General features: G+C 43.9%; 1 protein-coding gene across 2 annotated transcripts in view; it reads right to left on the minus strand.

Annotated features, from left to right (window-relative positions):
• LOC105451018 (basic-leucine zipper transcription factor A) overlaps positions 1-22,589 on the minus strand; it is an 85,083-nt gene that overhangs the window by 37,952 nt on the left and 24,542 nt on the right. The window contains exon 1 of one of the 2 annotated variants that reach the window (XM_011691195.1): positions 8,101-8,653. The exons of the other annotated variant lie outside the window; for it this stretch is intronic. Within the exon in view, the coding sequence (XP_011689497.1) occupies positions 8,101-8,121 (21 nt within the window). The 5' untranslated portion in view covers positions 8,122-8,653. Of the gene's footprint in view, positions 1-8,100; positions 8,654-22,589 lie in introns of those variants that run through there. 2 annotated transcript variants of the gene reach the window in all.

A 22,589-nucleotide genomic window follows, 5' to 3' on the forward strand; every position in this document is an offset into this window, starting at 1 on the left:
GTCACTGGCACCTGCCACGTGTCCTGGCCACGAGTCCAGGCGAGCAGCAGGTGCCATTGTATCTCGGAGGCACCCCCGCCGCCATAGGCTGATTCCTGCTAGCCATTAACTGGCGGTGGGCGTGAAATTCACCCGTACAAAAGGCTCGCGGCGCGCTCTCGTTAATGGAGAGGGAAGAAAACGGGGCCGCGAAACTCTCCGTTCACATCTCATTCTCTCTCTCTCTCTCTTTCTCTCCTTGTCTCTCACCCTGTGTGTCTTCCTCTCTCTCCCCGTTCTCTCTTCTCACGCTTAACCTTAACCTACCGCAAGAGGACTAGAGAGTTTCGCGCGGCGCGCGACTCCATCAGAACGCGACGCATCCCCGGAAGCCAAAGGTTCGCGAGATGTGCGCTGTGATTTAAGCTCGACCTGCGAATTTAGGGCGCTTACAAGCGCCAACCTTAACCTTTATGTGGGCAATGATAAGAGTATAATACGGTACTACATTCTTTCGCAACGGAAAATCACTATTTTTTTTTAAAAAGTAGAGTAGAAATATAACATTTAATTTAGGGCGCTCATTACGTTTGAATCACAAAGACAAATATGCTGTAGGTATATTCGGAAAATTGTATTTATTTGCCATAATGTTAAAGTTAGTAAATTTTTTTTGCCAAAAATTTAGTTGTGTAAAAATGTATTTTATCACCCACATTTCTTTCAGTTATATATAAGTATATGTATTATATGTAATCGCCGGCAATTATAATACCGTTAGATTACAATATCACAATAATACATTTGATTAACAATATAAGACAACATAGATCTGACATGCGAAATATAGTGAAGAATTAGCGAAAAATATTATTTAGTAAAAAGAGTTTCTTCATAAGCGATATAAAACTGCATCGTTCTATGCGTCTCTCCACGAGCTCGCGAAGTATTGCTAACGGTTACTTGTACGGAAGATTCCCGCGGACGGAATCGCGCGAGAAAAGCCCGGATGAGAGAAGACGAGAGGCCGGACAAAATCCGCTATTCTTCCACTTAACTCGTGAGTGATCGCATCGTGAGTGTTCCATTTAGATAAACAATTTCTTTTTTTATACTTTACTTATTATATGAAATATAGTTTATAACTTCAAGTTTTTTTCTTATAATACATACACGCGTGCACAGTCTCCTATTTTTTTCAATATCATCACCCTATAAACGAGTAACAAGGTGGCGGAGTATTAGAAAAGAATTAATTATGTGTACGTGTGTGTGAGCGGTGAGTTTCGCGCGTTTCTACTTTCTAACTGAATGTACCCTTTGTTTCGGTGCGGTTTATCGTTTCACATTAATGCTAGAAAGATGGAAAACATAACGCGTTTCTCGTGTGAGTCTTTTAAATGGGGGAGGGGCAGACCTCGTTCCTGTAAAACTAGATTTTTTCGTGTTTTCTCTACATCCGTAGAGTTTATTTTGAAACTAAATATGATAAATTATAACAATTAAAAAGAATTGTTTCAAAGCCATGCCATGCCACGCATCATGAAAAAGCACACATGATATATTGGAAACAGAGAATGATAATTATTATCTTAAATTCGAGATACCGATAGTTTCGAATTCCTATTCCTAACATGTAATATTTAAAAAATTGGTACTTCAAGTATTTTTCTTGACAAGTATTTTACATCTTGAGGATTTAGTTTATAAAATTTATTCTCTCTCTCTCTCTCGTTCTGTTACAAGCTAAAACCGTCAAAGAAAGTAATTTATTTCGAAACTGAGATGACAGCTCTTTAAAAAAAAAAATTCACACAGTATCGATAGAACTCTCTCTTCTTAGGAATTTATGTATACATAAAATAAGAACCTTTGCACAGTTTTCTTTATCGAGAACAAATCGTGTGAGAGGATCGACGATGTTTTCATTTAAATCCGGTGAAAGAAAGAGGAATGAATCGGGCAAGTGTGATAGATTCTATGCCGCGCCGTGTCTTTCGATACCGATCGTTGCCCGCGTACGCTCGCGCATGATTGACGTATCGATTACGCCGGGCGAATTTTTCAATCGTCGTGAACCGCTCACGTAACGTAAACAAAACAATGCGTGACGACGCGATGCCGATGCGAGGCGCGTACGATGCACCACGTGCCTCGATGTCTCCGTCGGCGGAGGGGGATCACGGGAGGTGGGGTCGGGTGGAGACAGACGGCGGACGCGTTACAATATTCGTAATTCGTGATTCATCGATCTCGCAGACGATACGCTACACGCGCTCAGAGACTTTTTTTTGCCGCGGGCCACGTGTCCGCTTCGAATTTTATTGACGAATTACGACGAACGCGACCCGAATTCGTTTAAATTTTTTACATGAATTACATTCTCGTGGATGTCAAATTGTTCAGGAGAAAGAAGAGAAATATTTCCAAGTGTTTTTTTTGTTTTTTTTAAGTGGCTTCGACGTAATCTTCTCTACAAATTTTCAACATGGTACTGCAGAATCATTTTTGCGTATGTCATCGTTTGAAAACCACTGCGACGATAACCTCTATCCGAGAACGATACACGCGCGAGATGAGCAAGGAAAAAGAGAGCAAAAGTTAAGAACGCAACGAGCGAAGCTACGTCAGAAGGTCACCAACTCAATCGCAACATTGTTAACGATACTACGTTGCTTAACCTGGTACGAACGATATGATATCGAAACAGCGTCGACATTGCAGAAATAAATTGAGTGCTTATATTCAAGATCAACGACAATTATACGGCCGAAAGAAAAGATAAAAGAAAATTAATTTCTTCCGCTTTTTTTTCTCAATTAAAAATGGAATATAATGCCAAATAATTAAATATATAATAAAAAGGCGCAATTTTTTTTAGATGTAAGATGACAAAATTTCTTTTAAGAAAAAAAAAATTTAATTTTAATTTAAGAAAACTTCAAATATTGCAAATAGAAGATGGAAGATCGAAAGCATCATACATATATACATGATGTTTCATATTCTACGCGGCGTCAACGTGTGCCGCTCGACCGATCTTCGCGCTATCGAAGAAGACAAATGAATTCGGTTATAAGTCGCGATCAGAGGCACGCGCGAGAACAGGCTCCGGGCACTCGTGGGCACCCGCTTGCCATCATGCATTTAAAACGGGGACGCCGGCCGTAAATCACGCGGTTAGAGCGGAGCCCCGGGTCGCGCAGCGTAACGACGGAGGTGTCCGTCCGACCCGTTCGTACGCCTCGTCTCGTGGTTGCCGCCGCCACCGCCGCCGCCACGTGGTTTCTGCGGCAAAACTATGCGGCCACCGCCGCACGCCGGCCCGGCGAATTTATGAATGGGAGAAGCCTATTGACAGATCGCGCGTCGATAACTCTCTCGTTAATGGCCCGTGATGGTGGGCGCGCGAGGGCCGGCGGGACGAAGGAGGCGGAGGTGCTCGGAGGGAGGGTGGGGGAGGTAGGGGAAACTTGGACTCACTTTGTACTGACTCGCGGCGGACTGCACCGCGCCGCGCCGACGGGCCGATATGCAGCAGCAAGCGATCCAAGCAACGCGACGCGCGAGTTCGGAAATCGATCGAAATAATGCATCGCGAAATATAGCCGGTGCGCTTAGCGCGCGTTCATCTCGCGGCGCGGAGAGAAATGCAATATTGAAATATGATTTCGAGCGTAAACGCCGCGTACGTATACGTAAGCTCGCCATCGAGAGTTAAATATTACTTGAGATTTTGACGTATATGCATTAAAAAAATATATGTGCAGGTATACGTACAGAAAGAGAGAAAAAGAGAAGAGAGAGACAGATTTTTTACTAAATTAAAAATTAAACAATTTCCGTCGCTTTCATTATTGTGCAGGTTGAATATGTAATTGTTTTCGAGCGATTAATGAAGCGAGATCCATTCTCGTATGCAATCTCGGTTATTACGGGATTAGCGTACACCATTTTTGGTCAGCGGTTTGCCTCTCGGCATCAAATCAAACGCGCGGTCCGGTATCGCCACGCCGCTTACGTCGATAATACGGAAATACAACGTGAACAGAAATAGATTTCGCGGAGGAGTTATGTCACATATATCGCGCTATCCGGTGAATCGATGATAGTCGTGTTTATACGCGCATCTCGATAAAATTTGCCGGTACAGAGATTCGATAAGTCAGTATGCGTATTCAGTGCAATGCCCACTCGGATTTATCGCGGAAAATAGGGTTTATTTATCATCACAAACAGAATTCAGAGACTCAGCAAGAAGCTAAACGCGTGCTAATGCCGAAAAATGCAGATTATATTTTCGCTTGAGATTATAGCCCGGTAAAAGTATTTCAAGAGTATTTATTCGATACGTATTGGTCATCGTTCTATCCAATCTCTGTATTATAAATTAGTCCGAGATAATTGAGAGTGATTGATATTAAATTGATATTTAATTGAATTAAAAGTGTTTATCGTTTCTTCTTTCGAATATTTAGAGAAAATATCTGCATGTTTTGCAGAGAGATTATATCGTTAGAAACAATTACAATAACTATAATTAATTACAGTCTATTATTTATGTTAAAATGTTAAAAATTAAAGATTAATTTAGAAATGAGAATATTTAATTCAATGAGTACGTTAAATTACAGATTTTTTAGTGTCCCTTATGACGGGAAAGAAGATACTTTTTTCTGCTTTATAATACAGTAATAGTAATATATAGAGCTGGTGGATTTGCGTCAAATTCTAACATTATTTAGATCATTATTGTTTTATTGTATCATTTCATTAATTAAAATAAAATTAATTAGAATATTTCAACTCAACATTTCCAATTAAGTTTACAATATTATAGAGGATTCACTTCTTTCAGAGATCCAATGTACTGCTCCAAGAGCTCGAGTGATAAAACCTATCACTTTTATCACTTCGTATACTATTACATAATTATAAAACCAACGGTTATGAATATCTTGTACCTCGCGCGTTAGATCGACGATCTTACAATAATCTCTCTTTTACATTTTTAATAAACCTTATATATTTATATTTATAATAAACACTGTTTCTTGTCGAAATCAGTTTGTATCTGCGTCTATCGCGCCGGTGACCGAGATAGACGCGGATTCGTCCGAAAGGGTTAAGAGCGTGGGCGCGAAAAATTTTTCCAAGTTTTAACGACGCGCCGGCAAACACGCGCACACCGAGACAAGCATTTGTCGCGTACGGCGCGAAACCACGTGGAAAAACTGGCTAGTTTTGTCGGTCATCGGGCCACCGGCCCGTCGGAAGCGCCGAAAAACCCTCTCCTCTCCTCATCTCTTCCTCCTCCTCCTCCGCCCCCCCCCCGCTCCCACCCTGTGCCTGTGCCACCTTCATCCCCTAGACACACTGTACACTGCTGATTTATCACCACCCGAATTTTGGCGCGTCCGTTCTACGTTCGTGCGCCAATTTTACGCAGAATCGCAACGCTCGCGTCCGTCGGCCAGTATAAACCGCTGATTACTTTATTCTACATTCAATAAAAATCCTTATTACACTCCTTAATTTACGCATTCTCACTCGAATCGGATCTAATCTAATTTTCAAAGGATATAACGTAAGATCTTCAGATCAGTGGAGTGCGAGGAAAAGGTATCGAGATACTCCTACACGATATTTGTTTTGGGTATTCGTGTTCACTTCTCTGCGAATGCATTGAAAGATTTTCAATCTCCTGGAGTGTTGACGAATTTTCAAAATCCTCCGCTAATTCCTCTCAATCTTATCCGTCTAACAAGCAGCAGCGTAAATCTACGTAAATTTGCATAAATTCGCATGGAAAACTTTTGCACAGTCTCATAGGATTCGAGCGGCACGAGACACTGTTTACATATTTCGTTGCGGATCACCGAATTTTGAATAATCGTGCAAAAAAAAAAAAATTCAAAGATAATCCTATTATACTTAACGCTCAATAAGTTAATAAACTCAATAAGCTCTACCGTTTGTTGTCTGCACTGCAGATCAGTTTCTTTTATCTCATTTCGGTTTTTGTTAGGAATGATCATCGAAAGCAAATCGTAAAAGTGTGCCTTTATAGTATAATTTCACGAGAATAAACTTGCAAGTCAATTACAGAACAGTGCTTGGCGACTGACACTTAAGGTGTCATACGATCGCCCGAAGTCATCCTTCTTGCTTTCACCAAAAAACAGCGGGTGGCAAATCGGTTCCTAATTTTAATCCAAGAGTGATAAGTTGAAAAAATTCCAGCGTAATAACGTCGGGGATAAAAAAAATATATACGGCAGATTGAAAAAGCATTCCGATTAGTTTAAAAATTTAACAGACTCATTTTTACAACGGTAATGAGGTTTGCGAATAATTTTTCTAATTTAATAATAGTTTCATATTAAATTTCGTATTTCGCAATTTCTACACGATCATTGTTGAAGAATATGAAGTATTCGGTGAAATAATTATTTGCATATTTTTACAATAGAGTGCGAGATTAACAGATCGGGTCTAAATAACGCATGTGACGGTAACCTTTCGCGGCGAGAAATATCTCGGAAAACAATTCGGACGACGGTAGTGCAGAATTATGACTCCGCGAGCGCGCTCTCTTCGTGGATTACGATTCGACGATATCGCGCCCCTCTCCTTCGATTTTGTCGCAAAACATTTCGCGCCGCTCAAAGACCTCGTGATGAAAAACAATCGCTAGGAAGAGGGACAGGCGGAGGGAAAAAAGGAAAAAGGACGAAAGCGAGGGAGAGAAAGGTGGAGTGGAGAACTCCGAGAGAGAGAGAAAATTGGGGGTAGGGGGGAGGGAGAGAGAGAGGGGGGGAGGGAGGAAAAGAGAGAGACGCAGCAAAAGCGAATATGTCTTTAAAAACACCCCCCTAGACCAGATCGGGTTGTTGTCGTCGTGGTAACCATGACGACGCTGCCCCTTGATGGTTGGTTATAACCGTATCCCCACCTAGCGTCTCCGAGCCGACGCTAGGTTTCCTCGCGGCGCTGGCCAAGCGAAGAGGAGGCAGCCAGCAGCCTCGGGCGATCTCTCACCCCCTCCGCGTCCCGCCGTTCTCCATCCTCACCACTCTCGCCTCTCTGCCGCTCTCCGGTACTCCCTTCTCGTCCCAAACCCCACCGCGCGCTATCAAGCTGCCGCTGTCGTTCGTTTCTACTCTTCCCCCCCTTTCTCTCGCGCACCCCGCTGACTCCACGGCCCACACACAGTATACGCAAACCACCTCGTCGTTCCCCCTCGGCGAGCTTCGCCTCGTCATCCTCTTTCCCCTTGCGGCCGCCCTCCTGTCGTCCCTGCCGCCCCTCGCCGCCGGGCCAAGGAAACGCGGGATCGCTTCGAATTCAAACTACCGAACACGAGGTTACCACGCGTCAAATCTGACACTTGGTCGTCCTACGCGTGGCCGCGTACTCGGTGCAGCGCGTAGATTTTTCCACGGGCGTTTTTCGCTCGTGATGCTCCGAAAGCGCGAGCGAGCGAATGCGGGAACGTCGATCGATTTTCGAGAACGATGTAAGCGCGATGCGCCGTGAACAAACGGCAAGTCCTCATTTCTTTTCTTTTTTTGTCCATGTTTTTTTTTATCCAAAGGAAGCGGCCGAGGATAACTGCCATCAGGCATGTTGGTTATACAACAGATTAATTTTCCCGACGGCAAACTGCGACGGCATTCGCAAAGCAGATCGAGAGGACGCGACATTGGATGCATCAAGTTTTTCCTCGAGATCTTCGCAAGCGTCTCGCACCGGTCGTATTTCATACGTACCGTACTTCGTAACGTTGTTATCGAAAAGACTAAAGTCCCGATGGCAAAATACTCGAGTCGGCTTTCTTACACGATCGCTGCTCCGCGCCGAGAGGCCGAGCGGAGCGGCGAGCGCGCGCGCGATCACGTAACCCGCTCTCCTCGACCGGCACGTAACGCGGAAACGCGGCACGCGTGTCGTACACGCTGAAGGAAGGGAACGCACACGGGGGAGTGCGGGCGCGCGCCAAGGAGGGGATAGGGGGTTGCGGGAAAAAAGGACGGCGGCCGAGAGCGGCGCGCGCGCGAGAGAGAGAGAATGAGAGTGTAAGAGAGAAGCGATGCGCGCGGAACCGCGCGCGAAACTCACCTGACTGACGTCGCACCACATTATTATTTCGCTGACACTGACGACAGCATCTTGGTACGTTGCTGCTGCACTACCGCACACGGTGCTACCGCGACGGTCCGTTTTTTCCTTCGCTCTCCGCGTGACTCGGAGATTTACGGTGAGAACGGAGAGAAGAGTAGCCGAAACCGACGAACGGCGGTACGTGGAACCGAAGTTCCACGTTACTTCGGCCGTGGGCACGATGAAGTCCTGTTTCCGCAAATGCCCGTCCTCCTTCCCTCTTCCTTTCTGTCTTTCACGCTCTCTCACACTTGTGTCTCTTCACACTTCCCCGTCCCTATCTTTCCCGGTACGTTTGTCCGTTAGCGTTTCGTTATTTTCTTTCTCGTTCTTCTTTTTTTATTTTGCTTAATTCACAGTCTCACGAAAAACGCACTGCGCGACGTTAAGTGTCGGCCGCCGGTAGCCCCGGTTAGCTCCTCAAGTAACATCGCACGATCACTCCGAACAGATGACAACGCGACTGTCATCGACGCACACGATAGCAGCTAGCTGGCCATGCAAAGCATTACTGAATACTCTGACAACAGTCTTCGCCGAGTAGCGCCGCTCGGTTTTCCCCCGAACGCCCGTTCGGCCGTTTCCGTCGACGCTCGGCCCACCTGCACTCCGGCACGAAAGTCAGTGCCGTATACTCGCGCCGGCATGCCACTGCTCCTGCCACGCAACGCGCGCTTTGTCCGTCGAATTTCGCATCGACGCAGAAATTCTAATGCGACGTACGATCGTTCGGAGGAGTGATCATCCACAAACAATTCGTTATCGCAACTCGACAAAATCGTCGCCGATGTACGCGTTTTTGAAGAAAAAAAAAATAAAAGAACGAACCTGCGAAAGCTAGCGACCGTTTCGATCGGCGATAACATATGCTCGCGTCGTTCTTAACATGACATTTCGAGAGAAAAAGTCGATCGCTCCGCGGGGCGCATAATGCCATATTGTTAGCGCCCGAACGCCCTGATGTAAATTGATATAAATGGAAGGATACGTTTCATTCACGTCGCGTAAATTAATTACATAATTAATATCGGATTTAATATCGTAGGACTGTGTATGTCACTCTGGACCGTTCGCGAAAGGAAATTCATTGTCGAAGTGTGTGCAGCTTTTCAGGTATAAACAATGCTTTTATGTCGAATGATTGGTGGCGCTCATTAGCGCGCGGGGGTGGACGAGGGGATAGATGCCGGCTTGCGTCGCGGCATATAATATAATAAAAGAAACGGATTCTCTTGGTAGCTTTAGGACTCGCGGTTAAACATATATTCCTATCTCTCCTTCTCTCTCTCTCTCTCTCTCTCTCTCTCTCTCTCTCTCTCTCCCTCTCCCAGAAAGTCTCCCGCACTCCCCGCGATCGAGAAAAATCGCTCTGTTCGAGAAAGTCCGTGATAGCGCGGGCCGGTCGATGAAAGTTATCGGAGAACGGATCGGCGACGGCCCCGCTGAAATATTTCAACGACGCAGCAAAAACTCAAAATGACTTTGCGGGCGCGCAGCCCGCGCGCGGATCGCGCCGATTCCCGGCTCGTCGCGTCGTGCTGCTTAATATCTTACGAGACGACCGAGATAGCACGGTCAATCGCGCCACTGCTCGACGCCAGGACCTTGCAGCCAGCAAGGTAATCACGCGCTCGCGAGCGAAGAGCCGCGCGAGCGACGGAACATTTTCCGTCCCCGACATTTCTCTTGTTCTCCACATGAGAAACGAAGGATAGCTTCGTCAAAAATCCAATTGTACAATTATCTTTGATGTATGCATTTTATATATAATATATTCTCTTTTGCTCCGCGCGAAATATTATTTATCGATAATAACGCTTGCGATATTGCGTAGAAATTAACGTGGAATTATTGCAAGGTGATCGGGATGAGAGTAACGTAATTAATTTACTCGAAAGGAGAATTTACTTTTTTTTAGCGATTTTCCAAATGCTCAATTCGCCGAGAGACCGATGTTCGCATGTCGGATGTTGAAGAGAAAAAAAGGGGAGAACCGAGAGAAAATGGAGAAAAGGACGGCAAAGAGGAACTCGCGCGCGGGAGTGAGGGCTACGTGAGCGCGTCCGTGAGTAAATTTTCATGCCGGCCTTAAAAACGCAAGGCGTAGAGCCTCGGAGGTTCGGGCGTACGTCGAGAGCGCCGAGAGCGCGCAGCCTTCACCGGGGTACCTCCGGTCTCTCGATGCAGGGGCCCCTCGAACACGAGGGAGTCGGCCTAACACCACTAGGTTCGAAACTCGCCACTGACTGGCTGGCTGTATACGGCGCGCAGCGCAAGCGAGTCCGAGAGAGGAGGTCTCGGCTCTCGCTCGCTCGCTCGGCGCAGCCGAGCAGCCAGCCAGCCAAGCCAGCCAGCCAGCCAGCCAGCAAGCAGCGACGGCGCGGCGCGGCGCGGCGCGGCGCGGCGCGGCACGGCGACGGGCGGCCGGGAGGACGGGGGAAAGGGCAGACAACGCGCGAGCCACGTTCCATACGGCGCGCAGCCTAAGAAAATTCACCGGGAACATTTTTATTCCCTATCGGGTAAAAGGGGCGCGTCATCGGGACGCCGCGACGGCGAAAGGACGCCGGGGGACGTGCGCCGTCGTTCTACGATCGGCTGACCTCCCCGCGTCGGCCAATTCCGCGAATTTTGCGCGTCATTCCGTATGCGGCCGCGAGGCAGAGCGCGCGGAGCTTCGAGGTCTCTCTCACCAGCGGAGAGACCGAGAACCGAGCCGTTGCTACACGTACGCCGACGACGCGGCTCCGAGCCGACGCATAACGCCGAGCCTCGGTTTCTCTTCGGAGGCGACGGCGACGGCGACGGCGACGGCGACGGTGGAAATGGCGGGGCGTCAGAGTATATTTTCAGCGTAGTTTCGCGATATCGTACCGGAGCGCTTCTTTAACTTATTAAACCGCGCGGAAAAAAACTCGTAAATATATAGATATATATTTATATATGATATTCTATGTTTCCTTTCGCACAATTTTAAGAAATTTTATTCGATGCAATAGTCTATTAAATAGCTTTTCGAAGCTCGATAAAATCGATAGCGCCTTCTAAATCGATGCGAACCTTGATGAGGAATTTTGAAATCGCAAGATAAGTTTACCAGAATATATTCCGTCCTAAATTATTCCATTTTCGTTTCCGAAAATAAAATAATTTCTCGAAAATGATTCGTTCATCAGGGAAAAACCTGCACGCGCGGTATGGATCAATGAAAACGACAGTAACTAAAGTTTCTTTATTGTATAATACAGAATGTATAAATGTACAAGTGCAAGAGATCGAGATGAAACGGCGTTTCGAATATCCTGAAGTGCGCGCGCTGGGATTCCCTGTTGACGATTCTCGCGGTCGACCGGCGCGACGTGTCCGGTCGTAGTTAGTGCCGCGGCTGATGTCACGGAGCGAGAGAGCGGCTAAGTAGTATATCGGTGGCGTGAAGACGACTTTTAACTGGCCGGCGGGACGCTGCGCGAGAATGCGCGGACATTGCCAAGCACGGAAACGGCCGCGCGTCGCCGCCGCCGCTACCACCGCCGCCGCCGCCGTTGCTGCTCAAGTCGAACCCGCGCTCTACGCGGTATATCGCGTGTATCACGCATGCACGCGATATACGCGTGTATTACGGCGCCGATATCGGTGCGCGTCGCAAGTTGCTACGTGAACGCGCGGCGACGGCGACGACGGCGACGGCGACCGCGACTCCAGCACGGAGAAAAGCGCGCCGGCCGAGTTTACGATTGGCTGGGCACGGAACGACGGATGAATTGTGGCCAATGAATGTCCTTGCTCACTCGACGAGGCCGTGGCGACGCGAGCTCACCTTATTCGAACGCCGGGGCGCGCATGCACGGCCGCGCGACGACCGGCGGCCGCGAAAACGGCCGCGAGGTGGAAGGGAATTTAGAATTTGGCACGATGTGCCGCGCGCTTCCGTCCGCGTTCGGTTAGTTCTCTGCCTTTCCCCTCCGCGACATCGACGCCGCCGTCGCCGCTTCGTTTCAATATTTCAGACGAGCCCTCTCGATAGTTTTATTATTATATAAATATATCTTTACTCCGATTTTTGTTAAATTCTCTTGACAGTACCGATAGTCATTTATGTACAAGTATTTCTCATGATAATACATTCGATATATCTCGCGCGTAAAATTTCTAGAAAAGTTTATCGCATAGATATAGAAGGAAGAATTTTCTCTGACAATGAAACAGAAAATGATTCTCTGTATTTCTGATTAGAGCAATCAATGTCGTAGTTTCAGAATGTAGAAAGGAATATATTTTGCGGAATTGCATAAGTTATAGAAGAGAGAGACTTCAATTATTTTCAATATTTTCTGTAACGCGGACGCATCGTTTTATATAAAGATACCCGCAGAATTCAGTTCGTTGAGGTTTGCCGCGCACAGGCGCCGGCTGGGACTTTCTCGTCGACTAGGAGCGCTCGTTAGTGCCTCGGCGAAGCTACTCGGCGAGGGATACTCAAGGTGGGGATCAGGAAACGGCGGAGATCTGGCGGGACGTTTTACGATCGTCTTCGAAAGCTGCGACTCCTGTGTGGACTTCCGGCCTGAATTCTTAAACCACTGCCGGACGGACTTCTTTACGCGGAAGACGAGAATCGTTCGACGCGTCACGAAAATTCGATTCAACAGCGAAATTCCTTTATTTATTAAGTGTCTCTATTACGAACTATTCGCACTCGTTTCGCAGACACAAGCAACAGCTTATTGGAAAATTTGGCTTAACCATTAGAAAGCGAATAAATATGTAACATACAAGTTGTACAAATGAATTTTGGAGCTCACAAATATTTATATCAAGAAATATTGTTTTCTATTGAAATATCAAATTTAAACATAAAAAATGTGTACTCTGAAATGTATATAGAACGTATCGCGAGAAAAACCGTGAGTTACAAGTTCCTCGACGAATATTGAATAATTTTATTTTTATTAAAAAGTTTGTTATTACGTTAAATCAAATTCTTTCCAATTTTCTTTTTTGGACAAACGAAATGAACAAAAAAATGAGAAGATTCGAATTAAAATTACAGTTGGGATTAACTGGAAAGGACGCATCGCATGTTATACATCAACATGCAACGTCGAACCAGGCGAAATCCGCGCGTTGTTCGTGTACAGTTATGGCACGATTCTGCCTAGCTGTAACTCCGAGAAAGAGTCGGTGAAAACCGTATTACACATCGGCGATGTGGTGCAGCAACAAGATATACCGGGACGGTTGGCTCAATTTTCCCGCCGTTCCCGCCACTCTCGCCATTCCCGCCTTTCGCCTCCGCGACACCAAAAGTTGTTTCGCGGGCGCGTCTCTCTTGCATCTCGAGAACATCGTCGCCAAGTAGCGGTCGCGAAGAGGACGCGCCTTTGCATCTTCTTCTTTTTCCTCCCCGCGCGCTGAAGATTAATAATCTTTTTATTCAAATTGCAGAATAGCGATTTTTAATAAGCAACATCCTTTTAGTAAACCGTGATATATTTGAGATATAAATTGGAACCTAAATATTTATAAAATAACCTGTGTTTCGATCGTGTTAACAGTTTATCTATTTAGGAATATACATGTATCGTACATATTTCGTTAAACTGTACAAAAATTAATAATGCACTTGTAATTTTTATCATCACAAAACATGAATCAGAATACGGCTCGTTGCAGCTTTATTCGATGGATCTGCGACAATTTTTGACCGCATTTGCGCTCGATCCCTCACATTCCCCCTACAAGATAAAACTCTAGCCTCGAATTGAGCGGCGTTGTTCGGCGATTCGAAATCGGAGGCACCTGTTAACACAGGCCGCCTCGGCGCGCCGGTGACACCGACATCCGGGGACGATGACAGGTGCTGTAGGCTAATCGGTTAATTCGACAGCTCGTGCATACGCGTGACTTCCATTCGCCGAGCGGCGGCTCGTGCCGATTGTTATCGGCCTATGAATTAGAGCGCTAATATAGGAGCAATCAGGGAGGGACGGGCAAACGGGCAATCTGGACAAAACATTCTTATCGAGTTGCGAGGATGCCGGTGATTATATCGAAATGTTCGTACTTTGCTTTCGCGATACGGGGTAATTAGGTACAAAATTGTCCTAACGATACGACGTTTTACATGCGGTATATACCGATGAATTTATATGCGGGAAAACTATACAATGTGTCGATCGTCAAGCTATGTAGAAATATGCAGAAAAAGTATTTGCACAGATACAGACAAATTTGCGTTTTTGCCAAGTATTTACAGACTGCCCGAAAGTTTTTGCGCTTCCTTTTGTCTACGATGCAACATGAAATGGATTAAAACTCTTACTGGTGTACAACTATTGAAAAGTCCCTTGTATATAAACGTATGTTTAACATTTTGTTGTATCTCACTTGAAAAAATCAATTCTAAATTGATATATAATTGTTTTTATTTAGACGTACTAAAAATTTGCCTTTATAGCTTTAAAATTTGTAGCAATATTATAAGATTACCGATATTTTTCATATATATGTAGTCGAATATTGTCTGATACCGATGTTGATACGAGGCATCGATATCTGGTTTCGTCATAACAATCCTAAGCCCGTGTATAGAGACAACTATCTCTAACAACCTCTGAGAAAACAACTTAAAACATTTCACGTAGGCCACGTAAATATAAAAAACACGTAAATATAAAAAAATATTTTTTCTATAGCAGTGCGGTTAAGACCCACAAATTAAATCTACAGTTAAGATTGAAGCAAATGAACTTTGTCTAATTTAGTATCTTTCTCACTCTATCATTTTGTAATAAGGAGATGCTACGAGATTAAGAAAAATACTGACCGAGACAACTATCATTCCCGACTCTAAACTACCAATTACGGACTTTCCGGTGCCGCGGTGTACGGAATCTCTTCGGTCTACGTATATATATAATATCAGTAACTCTGAACCTAAGATGACCGCTTAATAAAGCGGAAAGAGAGAAAGGAAGCCGAATACATGAGCAATCGTTTCACGCGACACGTCTTATCGGCGCGTCGGGGGTGATAAGGCTATCTTTATCAGCGATAAAGTCGTTTCGAAGCTCGGCTCTATCTCGGCCGCGAAAACACGAGCGCGAAAGCACGCCATAACGCATGTAATCAGAGATTATGATGCTTCGAGATATCGATAATTATCTCTCAATACTATGAATTTTTTGTATCGATATTTTGTCTCTAATATACTTGCCGAATTAATATTAATATCCGACAAATAATGTGAGTCTGACAAAAAGTATCTACATGTATATACAATGTCTTCTCGTACTTAAAATACAAATTAATGAACGTTAATATATCACAGAAAATATTGAGAGCGTTAATTCCGTCCGATACGCTTATACTCAGCGATCAAATTTCTCTGTAATATTTAAAACACATATCTTCTCATTTACTCACATGCACAATTAACAGTATGTTTCAATTATTAGATTTTGAGAGAACGATAAATCTCTCGTATGTGTCGTTCTTCGTGAAGTTTTTTCGTGATTATAGGCATACCGGATGGCACTAATATATTTCTAATTTTTATATATACTTTTAATAAGATATTACAAAGGACATTGTATTTTCATTAATTTAAAGAAGCATCAAGAGGTTTCTTTCTTATTGAATAATACGTGAGAATTAAGGATATGTCAAATATTAACATTTATCTCATTTATGAAAGTTTGCACTTCGCGAGTATTGTAACATAATGTTTCTCTCACAGGAAACTGTTGAAATATTTCGCGAAATTCTGCAAAGAGACAACTGAACATCTCATTACTGTGCGATTAATCGTGTTTTGCTACATTTTAACAATTACTGTTTCTAATTATTGGTAAGTTTATTTAATTTAGATCGATATAGTATATTGTGTTGTATTGGTATTGCCGTTGTTCCGGGATACCAATTAATCTCCGAGCTCGTGGGCCTAAAGGAACGGATTGGTCGTGCTGACGCACATAGGTAAAACTGCAAAAAATGTCGGTGCTATTCTAAACGGCTGATGCAGCGTACAAAATACATTGAAATCTGTTTTGCGTATAACAATTATTCTAATAAAAATCCTACCGATTTTTCATCGTTTCTAATATCAACCGATCTAAATTTCACGATTCAATGAATGCTCTAATTAGCCGAATCGAGATAAATCTTCGCGTTCGCACGAAAATGATTCGAAATAATCAACACATTGCTCCGCATTCATTTTTTTTTTTTTTACCGAACGCAAGTCGAAGTGCCGATATCGAGCAGAAAGAAGACAGAAATGGATGAATAGATAGATAGATAAATAGACAAAGTAAAAGAGAGAAAGAGTGCGAATCCTCGTAGTAGTAGTGGCACGTAAAACTCTCGCCCCACCTCCTCCTTCTCCCTCGCCCCTTGCCCACGTTTCTCTTTCCGCCTCTGTAACCCTGACCTCCCGTAAAACACACCGAGAAAAAGACTTTTCCGGCGTGTACGCACGAGCGCACTGCCACTTCTGCCGTACTGCCGCTGCTGCTGCTGCCGCTGCTGCTGCTGCTGGCCGAACTCATGAATGGACCCGCGACTCTATTTACGAGCGCGTGCGATTCGCCCGCCACCGCTCCGCTTTTATCGCCGTCTCGGCCGTCATGGGACGGCGGGGTAAGGTGAGGTACTTTCGGAATCCCCGGGCTCTCTCTCTCTCCCTCTCTCTTGTACTCATCGGAGGGTAGTTCTTCCTACCTACCAGACTCCGACTATATCGCGCCGCGCCGAGATATGTATCGGCCCGCGAAATTGTTTTCGAACGGCCGATTGTTTGGCACACTCGGGCGTTACTGGAGGTTGGTGAGAAGGAGAACACGTCGAGGAAGAGATGTCTTCTTTTTCTTCTTTCCCCTCCGACCGCGAGGGAATTTCGCCTTCGTGTAAACAGATGTGGAAACGCGCGGGGCGCAGGAAATGTTTGCGAACACCGGCCTATACCCAGAACGATCGAAACTGCTCGGCGAACAAATCGATGACGTATCGACGTTTCGTCGTAATGATGTGGAGGATTCAGAGCGAAAGTGATAGAGTAAGTGATAGATAAAAGAGATATATTAAATCATAAATGCCTTCACTTTCGTAGATGATCGAATATAATTATGATGTATTTTTCTCACGAATAATAATATATATTTAGTTGGTTTCTTTCTTAAGAATTGGAGTAAGAATAAGACAGTTATTTTTAATTAGAGAATAAGGGTTACACTTCTCTCTTTCTCTGTCTCTCTTTTCGTTGGAGGAAATAATACAGAAACAGCAGTCCACGAAATCGTTACATTTCAATTATAATTGCCAGTTAATTATAAAAATCAATTTATAATTTGACAATCAATTATAAACGCGCGTATACTAATATATTAATAAATTCACGATAAATTATTTTCTCATATGCCACATTAAATTTCTCTGTTATGTACTGACACTTATTACTTGTCCCAAGATACGAATAAACGATTTTCTCTTTCTCTCTCTCCTTCTTTTTCTCTACTTTTCTCCAATCTTTGCCACCGATCATTATTGTTATTGCGCCGAGTTTATGGTGAGTGTAATTTGTCACACACATATAAGAGGCGTATCCCGCGGATCTTTAAAGCAGGATCGTTAATAAGAAGCGCGCGGTTAAGGCCCACCATGACCTACGGTAAATTTCATCCCGCCGGGTTTTAAGTTCGATCGCACGGCGCACGAATAACTAAGGGATCATTAATACATCTCGCCGGGCTATAATTCATGTCGCGTGACCGACGCGACGTGGCGCGCCAACGTGGTGGACGAAAAGTCCACCGATCAAAGCCGATTTGTCGAGATTTGTCTTTTAAAAAAAAAATCATAATTTCCGCAAAAGTGGTGGATCTTATCCTAGAATTCGCATTACACGAATTCTCCCCTCGAGCACAACATTTCCTCACGACGATATTAGCTGCGTGCAACAACGCAAGGCAAACAGCTGTGAGAGTAAATATCACAAGAGTATCCTCGATGGAACTTCGACGGCATTTCTTCTTTTTCGCGATAGGGATAAGCTTGCCTTACTTGGGAATATTTGTCTTTCTAAAGTTGCTGGTCGTTGCTCACGAGAGAAGTATGAAAACTCGAGGGTTGATGAATCTTGGTTTGCCGAACAACAATATACATCAAGTCAATTAGACGATATATCGTTGCGCTATTCATCCCGTTCGCAGTGTATGCGGCAAAGCAGTGTTTGCGTAGGATAAATCAGTTAAGTGCTTTCTTCCATTGCGATCGCATGTACACGTTACATTGCGTAAATACGCGCTTGCGAGTGCGTGTATCGCGAGTGCGTATCGGGAAAAATTCGCAGGAATCTCGAACGATTATGCAGTAATTATATCGCGACTGCGAATCGCGAACTGTAAAAGTAAAGATTAATTTAATATTCTTTTTTTTAGATTGTTAATTCTTGGATGCATGAGGGATGATCTTTGAGACTTTGCAATATTTACAATTCCGTTACGGGAGTTTAAAATCTTTTCTTTCTCTTAAGCAATAAAAAAATGTTTATTAATTATTAATATTAGTATTCTATTTAAATTAATTTTTCTGCTTGTGAGTTTTTGCAAGCTTTTATTAGGAGAGATTATGCATACGATTTAAAGATAAGTTTTAGCTATAGTTTTGATTAATCAATTTTAATTAGCGGTTTCATATCTGTTTATAATGTATAGTCTTTGGCGTAAATGAGAGAAGAATTTATTTAGATAAGGCCCAGCCAATCTTAACTAGAACCAACCAATCTTGGTGCGATTGACTTTAATAGGCTTTCGACAAGCTATGATTTTTGCGGTCGCGTAACAAGCTTGAGCGAGTCTCGTTTAGCTAACTTTGGTTAAGAATTCTCTGGCTCTTTCTAAAATTGCAGTTCCTGACATAACACAGATAGAGGAGGAAACTTCGAGAAGGGGGTGACTAAGACTGAACAACGTCGGGGTTTCAATAGGTTTTCAACAATTGTCATTTTTGTGTGCACGTAACGTAGCATAGCCAGAGAGATATCAAATAACAAGTTACTCTCGTAATCAGAATTAGAAGTCACAGGAACCAATCTCCCGCGCGTCAACCGCGTATAATTCCTACTCTTCTCCCAGACATCATCTTCTTTATTGCACCGTCTGTGTGCGCAGTATTACCAACGTGCTCGCACAGTGCAGGTTCCATCGAATATCTAAAATGACATCGTCCAACCCACACCCCCCCGCTTCCCCACCCTTCCTCGGACTCGCTCCATCTCCCCATGGTCTCGCTCATCTCCCACCTTCATCTCGCTTTCCCTCCCACCTGCCACTCGAACCCTTCCACACACCACTCTCTCTCTCTCTCTCTCTCTCTCTCTCTCTCTCTCTCTCTCTCTCTCTCTCTCGTCCTCCTTCGCAAGAGTGTGTGCGTCCTGTCCCTACTCTATATCCACTCACCCTGTCCTCCCTCGTCCTCCCGACCCACCCCGCATTATCCTCCACCATCCCCTGCGTCCTGGCCTGCGATCCACTCCTCTATCGGCCTCTCTTCCTTCTATCATCTTCTTCTTCATCTCCTTCCTTCTTCCATTTCCCGCCTTTCATCCCTTACGAATTATCGACGGGCGCAATTCCGATGGATAAAAGCGGCGGCGGCGGCCTATTATCGACGCCGCTGCAGTACCGACCAGACGTACGCGGATACCGACTAACCGTAATGCCAACGGACTGTGATACCGGCGCGGTGCCCGATGCGCTGCGCTGATTATACGCGAAATGCGGACAAACCGGAACGCGGTGAGAAAAATGTATTGACACGCTGTAACGCCCACGGCGCAAAGTGCGAAGATATAACGCCGCGAGATGCATACCGCACGGGTCTCTCCCTCGTTAACCCGGCAGTAGCCGTGAGATTTTCTGCAATGCGAACCGTTGGGCGACATGCCTTTTACACGTCTCGCACAATTACGAATAATTACATTTATTTATACTAACAATGTATATTTGTTAATATAAACTTCGTTTTCTGAAAAGCTATCAAAGTATTTATTAAGTTGTAAATGGTACTATTACCTCTTATTATATTTCATATCAAACAATTTAAGAATTGCGACATAATGTCAAAGCATGTATGAGAATTAATAAATTTATTGTAACTAGTTTTGTGTATCGTTATTAAACAAATTTTAATTATTTTTATTAGTATAGAATGATAATTTTATGTTAATGTACGACATTAATTTCATGTTGGCGATCTTCAAAAGATTTCAGAGTAAAATTATTTAATTAAAATATATTTATTCTTTTCTCATACTTATTCACTCCTTTTTTTTCATTTTTCGGTGAAAATACAACTCAAAAATCTCTCAGTGGAATTGGATATTGAGATACGGAGTATTCGACGCTCTGAAAAGTGGAGGAACCAAACGATGCGCGTCGTTATAATTGAAGAAACGAGTGGATAGGACGAGCTATGTCACATTTTTATAAAAGTTATTTTCGCCATGGACAAATCATTATTTTCTCTGCTGCGTCGTAAATGTTACATCTCTAAATAATCTGTGATGATTGTCTATTTCGTTTTTTAAAAATGAAAAATTCACACGCACAGTACTTATTAACTCGTATTACCGCGAACTTACGCGAACTACTCAACTTAATCTCCTCAACTACATAACGAATATTGCTTTTCTACATTCATATTATTTGCCAATACATAAAGATCGGATTTATCAGATAATCGGAGGATGTCCATCGTTATTTTCCGAATTCCACGTTATTAATATGTCACGATGAAAAGAGGTGCCGACATCACAAGGCAGAGAATGCGTGTCCGATGCATTTTTATGCATCAATGATGCATGAGCAGCGCACATATCGAGATGAACGCTGCGATGAATGGACTTTCGAGCTATTCGATTCGTTTGGATTGGAATAGTTATACGCAGCGAATGCATATATAGCCACGCGTGCGCAACGTTAATTCCGTATGTAAAATGGCTCTCTCCCTGGCTGGAATTTCGAAAATGCACACGAAGCGAGCGCGCAAACCCCCTCGATTCGTTCGCGATTCCTGAAAATCATTTGATCATCGACAACTTTCTACCACCCTCCTCCCACCACCTCTCGCTCGCTGGCTCTCTCTTGTCCTCTCGTTTACGCGATCCCTCACGACCGAATGTCCAATGAACACGCAAAATTGGATGTTCGTTCCGATATTCTTTAACCCAATTATTCGTTCACGCAGGGACACGCATGCCATAAAAAAAATCAAATCTTGTACTGTTACATGTTTATAAGTAAATAGAATTTGTTTCGCAAATTATATTTTTAGCTGAATATTACATCACATTTAATTTTCTGAAAATTGTAATAATATTTATGATATAATATTAAAACATATATTGATACATATTAATTTTCAAGCTTATTATTTTATTTCTATTTCTTAAGAAGATACTCTTCTATTGTAGTATATAAAAACGTATGTATTGCTGGAATCTCTTGAGTTTGTATTAGTAAAATTACTTATTGGAAATTAATCATTTCGACTTTTTTTATTGTTTTATAACATATACTTAAGCTTATTGATATATTGAAATTGATGTAAGCATTTGTCGTAGACAAAAACCGGTTGTAAGTAAAAAATGCGACAGAATCAATAGATTGCAATCGAAAAAAATTATCACATCACGTACGATCAATCTCATTTTCTCTGAAAGTTACAAGGGGGCGCACGCCCTATCTCCTCCGATGGAGATGACCATGATGGACATCCTTCGAGGCCACGTTCCCTTTAGCGCTCCCTAACTTGAAAGGTTTCTCATCTTATCAGGAAAATTAACCCTAAAGCTTCCGGGAAGAGCAAACATCGCTGACGTTTAAAAGCACGAGGAATTACACGAAATTAAAATGTACACGGTGTGTCGTTGCATCACTTTTCCAACGAATTTGAACCCCGTTTTTTCACGATCCGGCCGATCGGAGATGACTTTCGTCTTGGACGATCATAGGAAATTACGCATGGAGAACGGGAATGAACCCGGCCCGATCGCGATTACGCGAAATAGCACGAGGCGAAGCGAAGCTTTACTCAGGATTTCGAGAAACTTTTCCGTTTTATCGATCGCGCGCCCTTACGGTACCGTAGCCTTCTGCGTATCTTCAACTCTCCGCGAACTCGATTGTAAATTTTCCATCTCGAATATTCGAACTTGAGGTGGACCACCAGATGCACTCTCCGCGAATGACCGGAGTGCGCGTGTGCACCGGAACTCGCGGTTTATCCGCGCTGAAATTTATAATACACACACATACACATAATACACACACACATCGCGTGCCAAAGTCAGCTAAACCAAAATATCTCCCGCGACTTCTCTCATCCTGAATTTCATCTGACAGTAACTAATTCGGTATAATTTATATTGAAAAAGAATTTATCCTCAT

This window comes from Wasmannia auropunctata, unplaced genomic scaffold (assembly GCF_000956235.1).
Source record: "Wasmannia auropunctata unplaced genomic scaffold, wasmannia.A_1.0 LD336053.1, whole genome shotgun sequence".
NCBI lineage: Eukaryota > Metazoa > Arthropoda > Insecta > Hymenoptera > Formicidae > Wasmannia > Wasmannia auropunctata.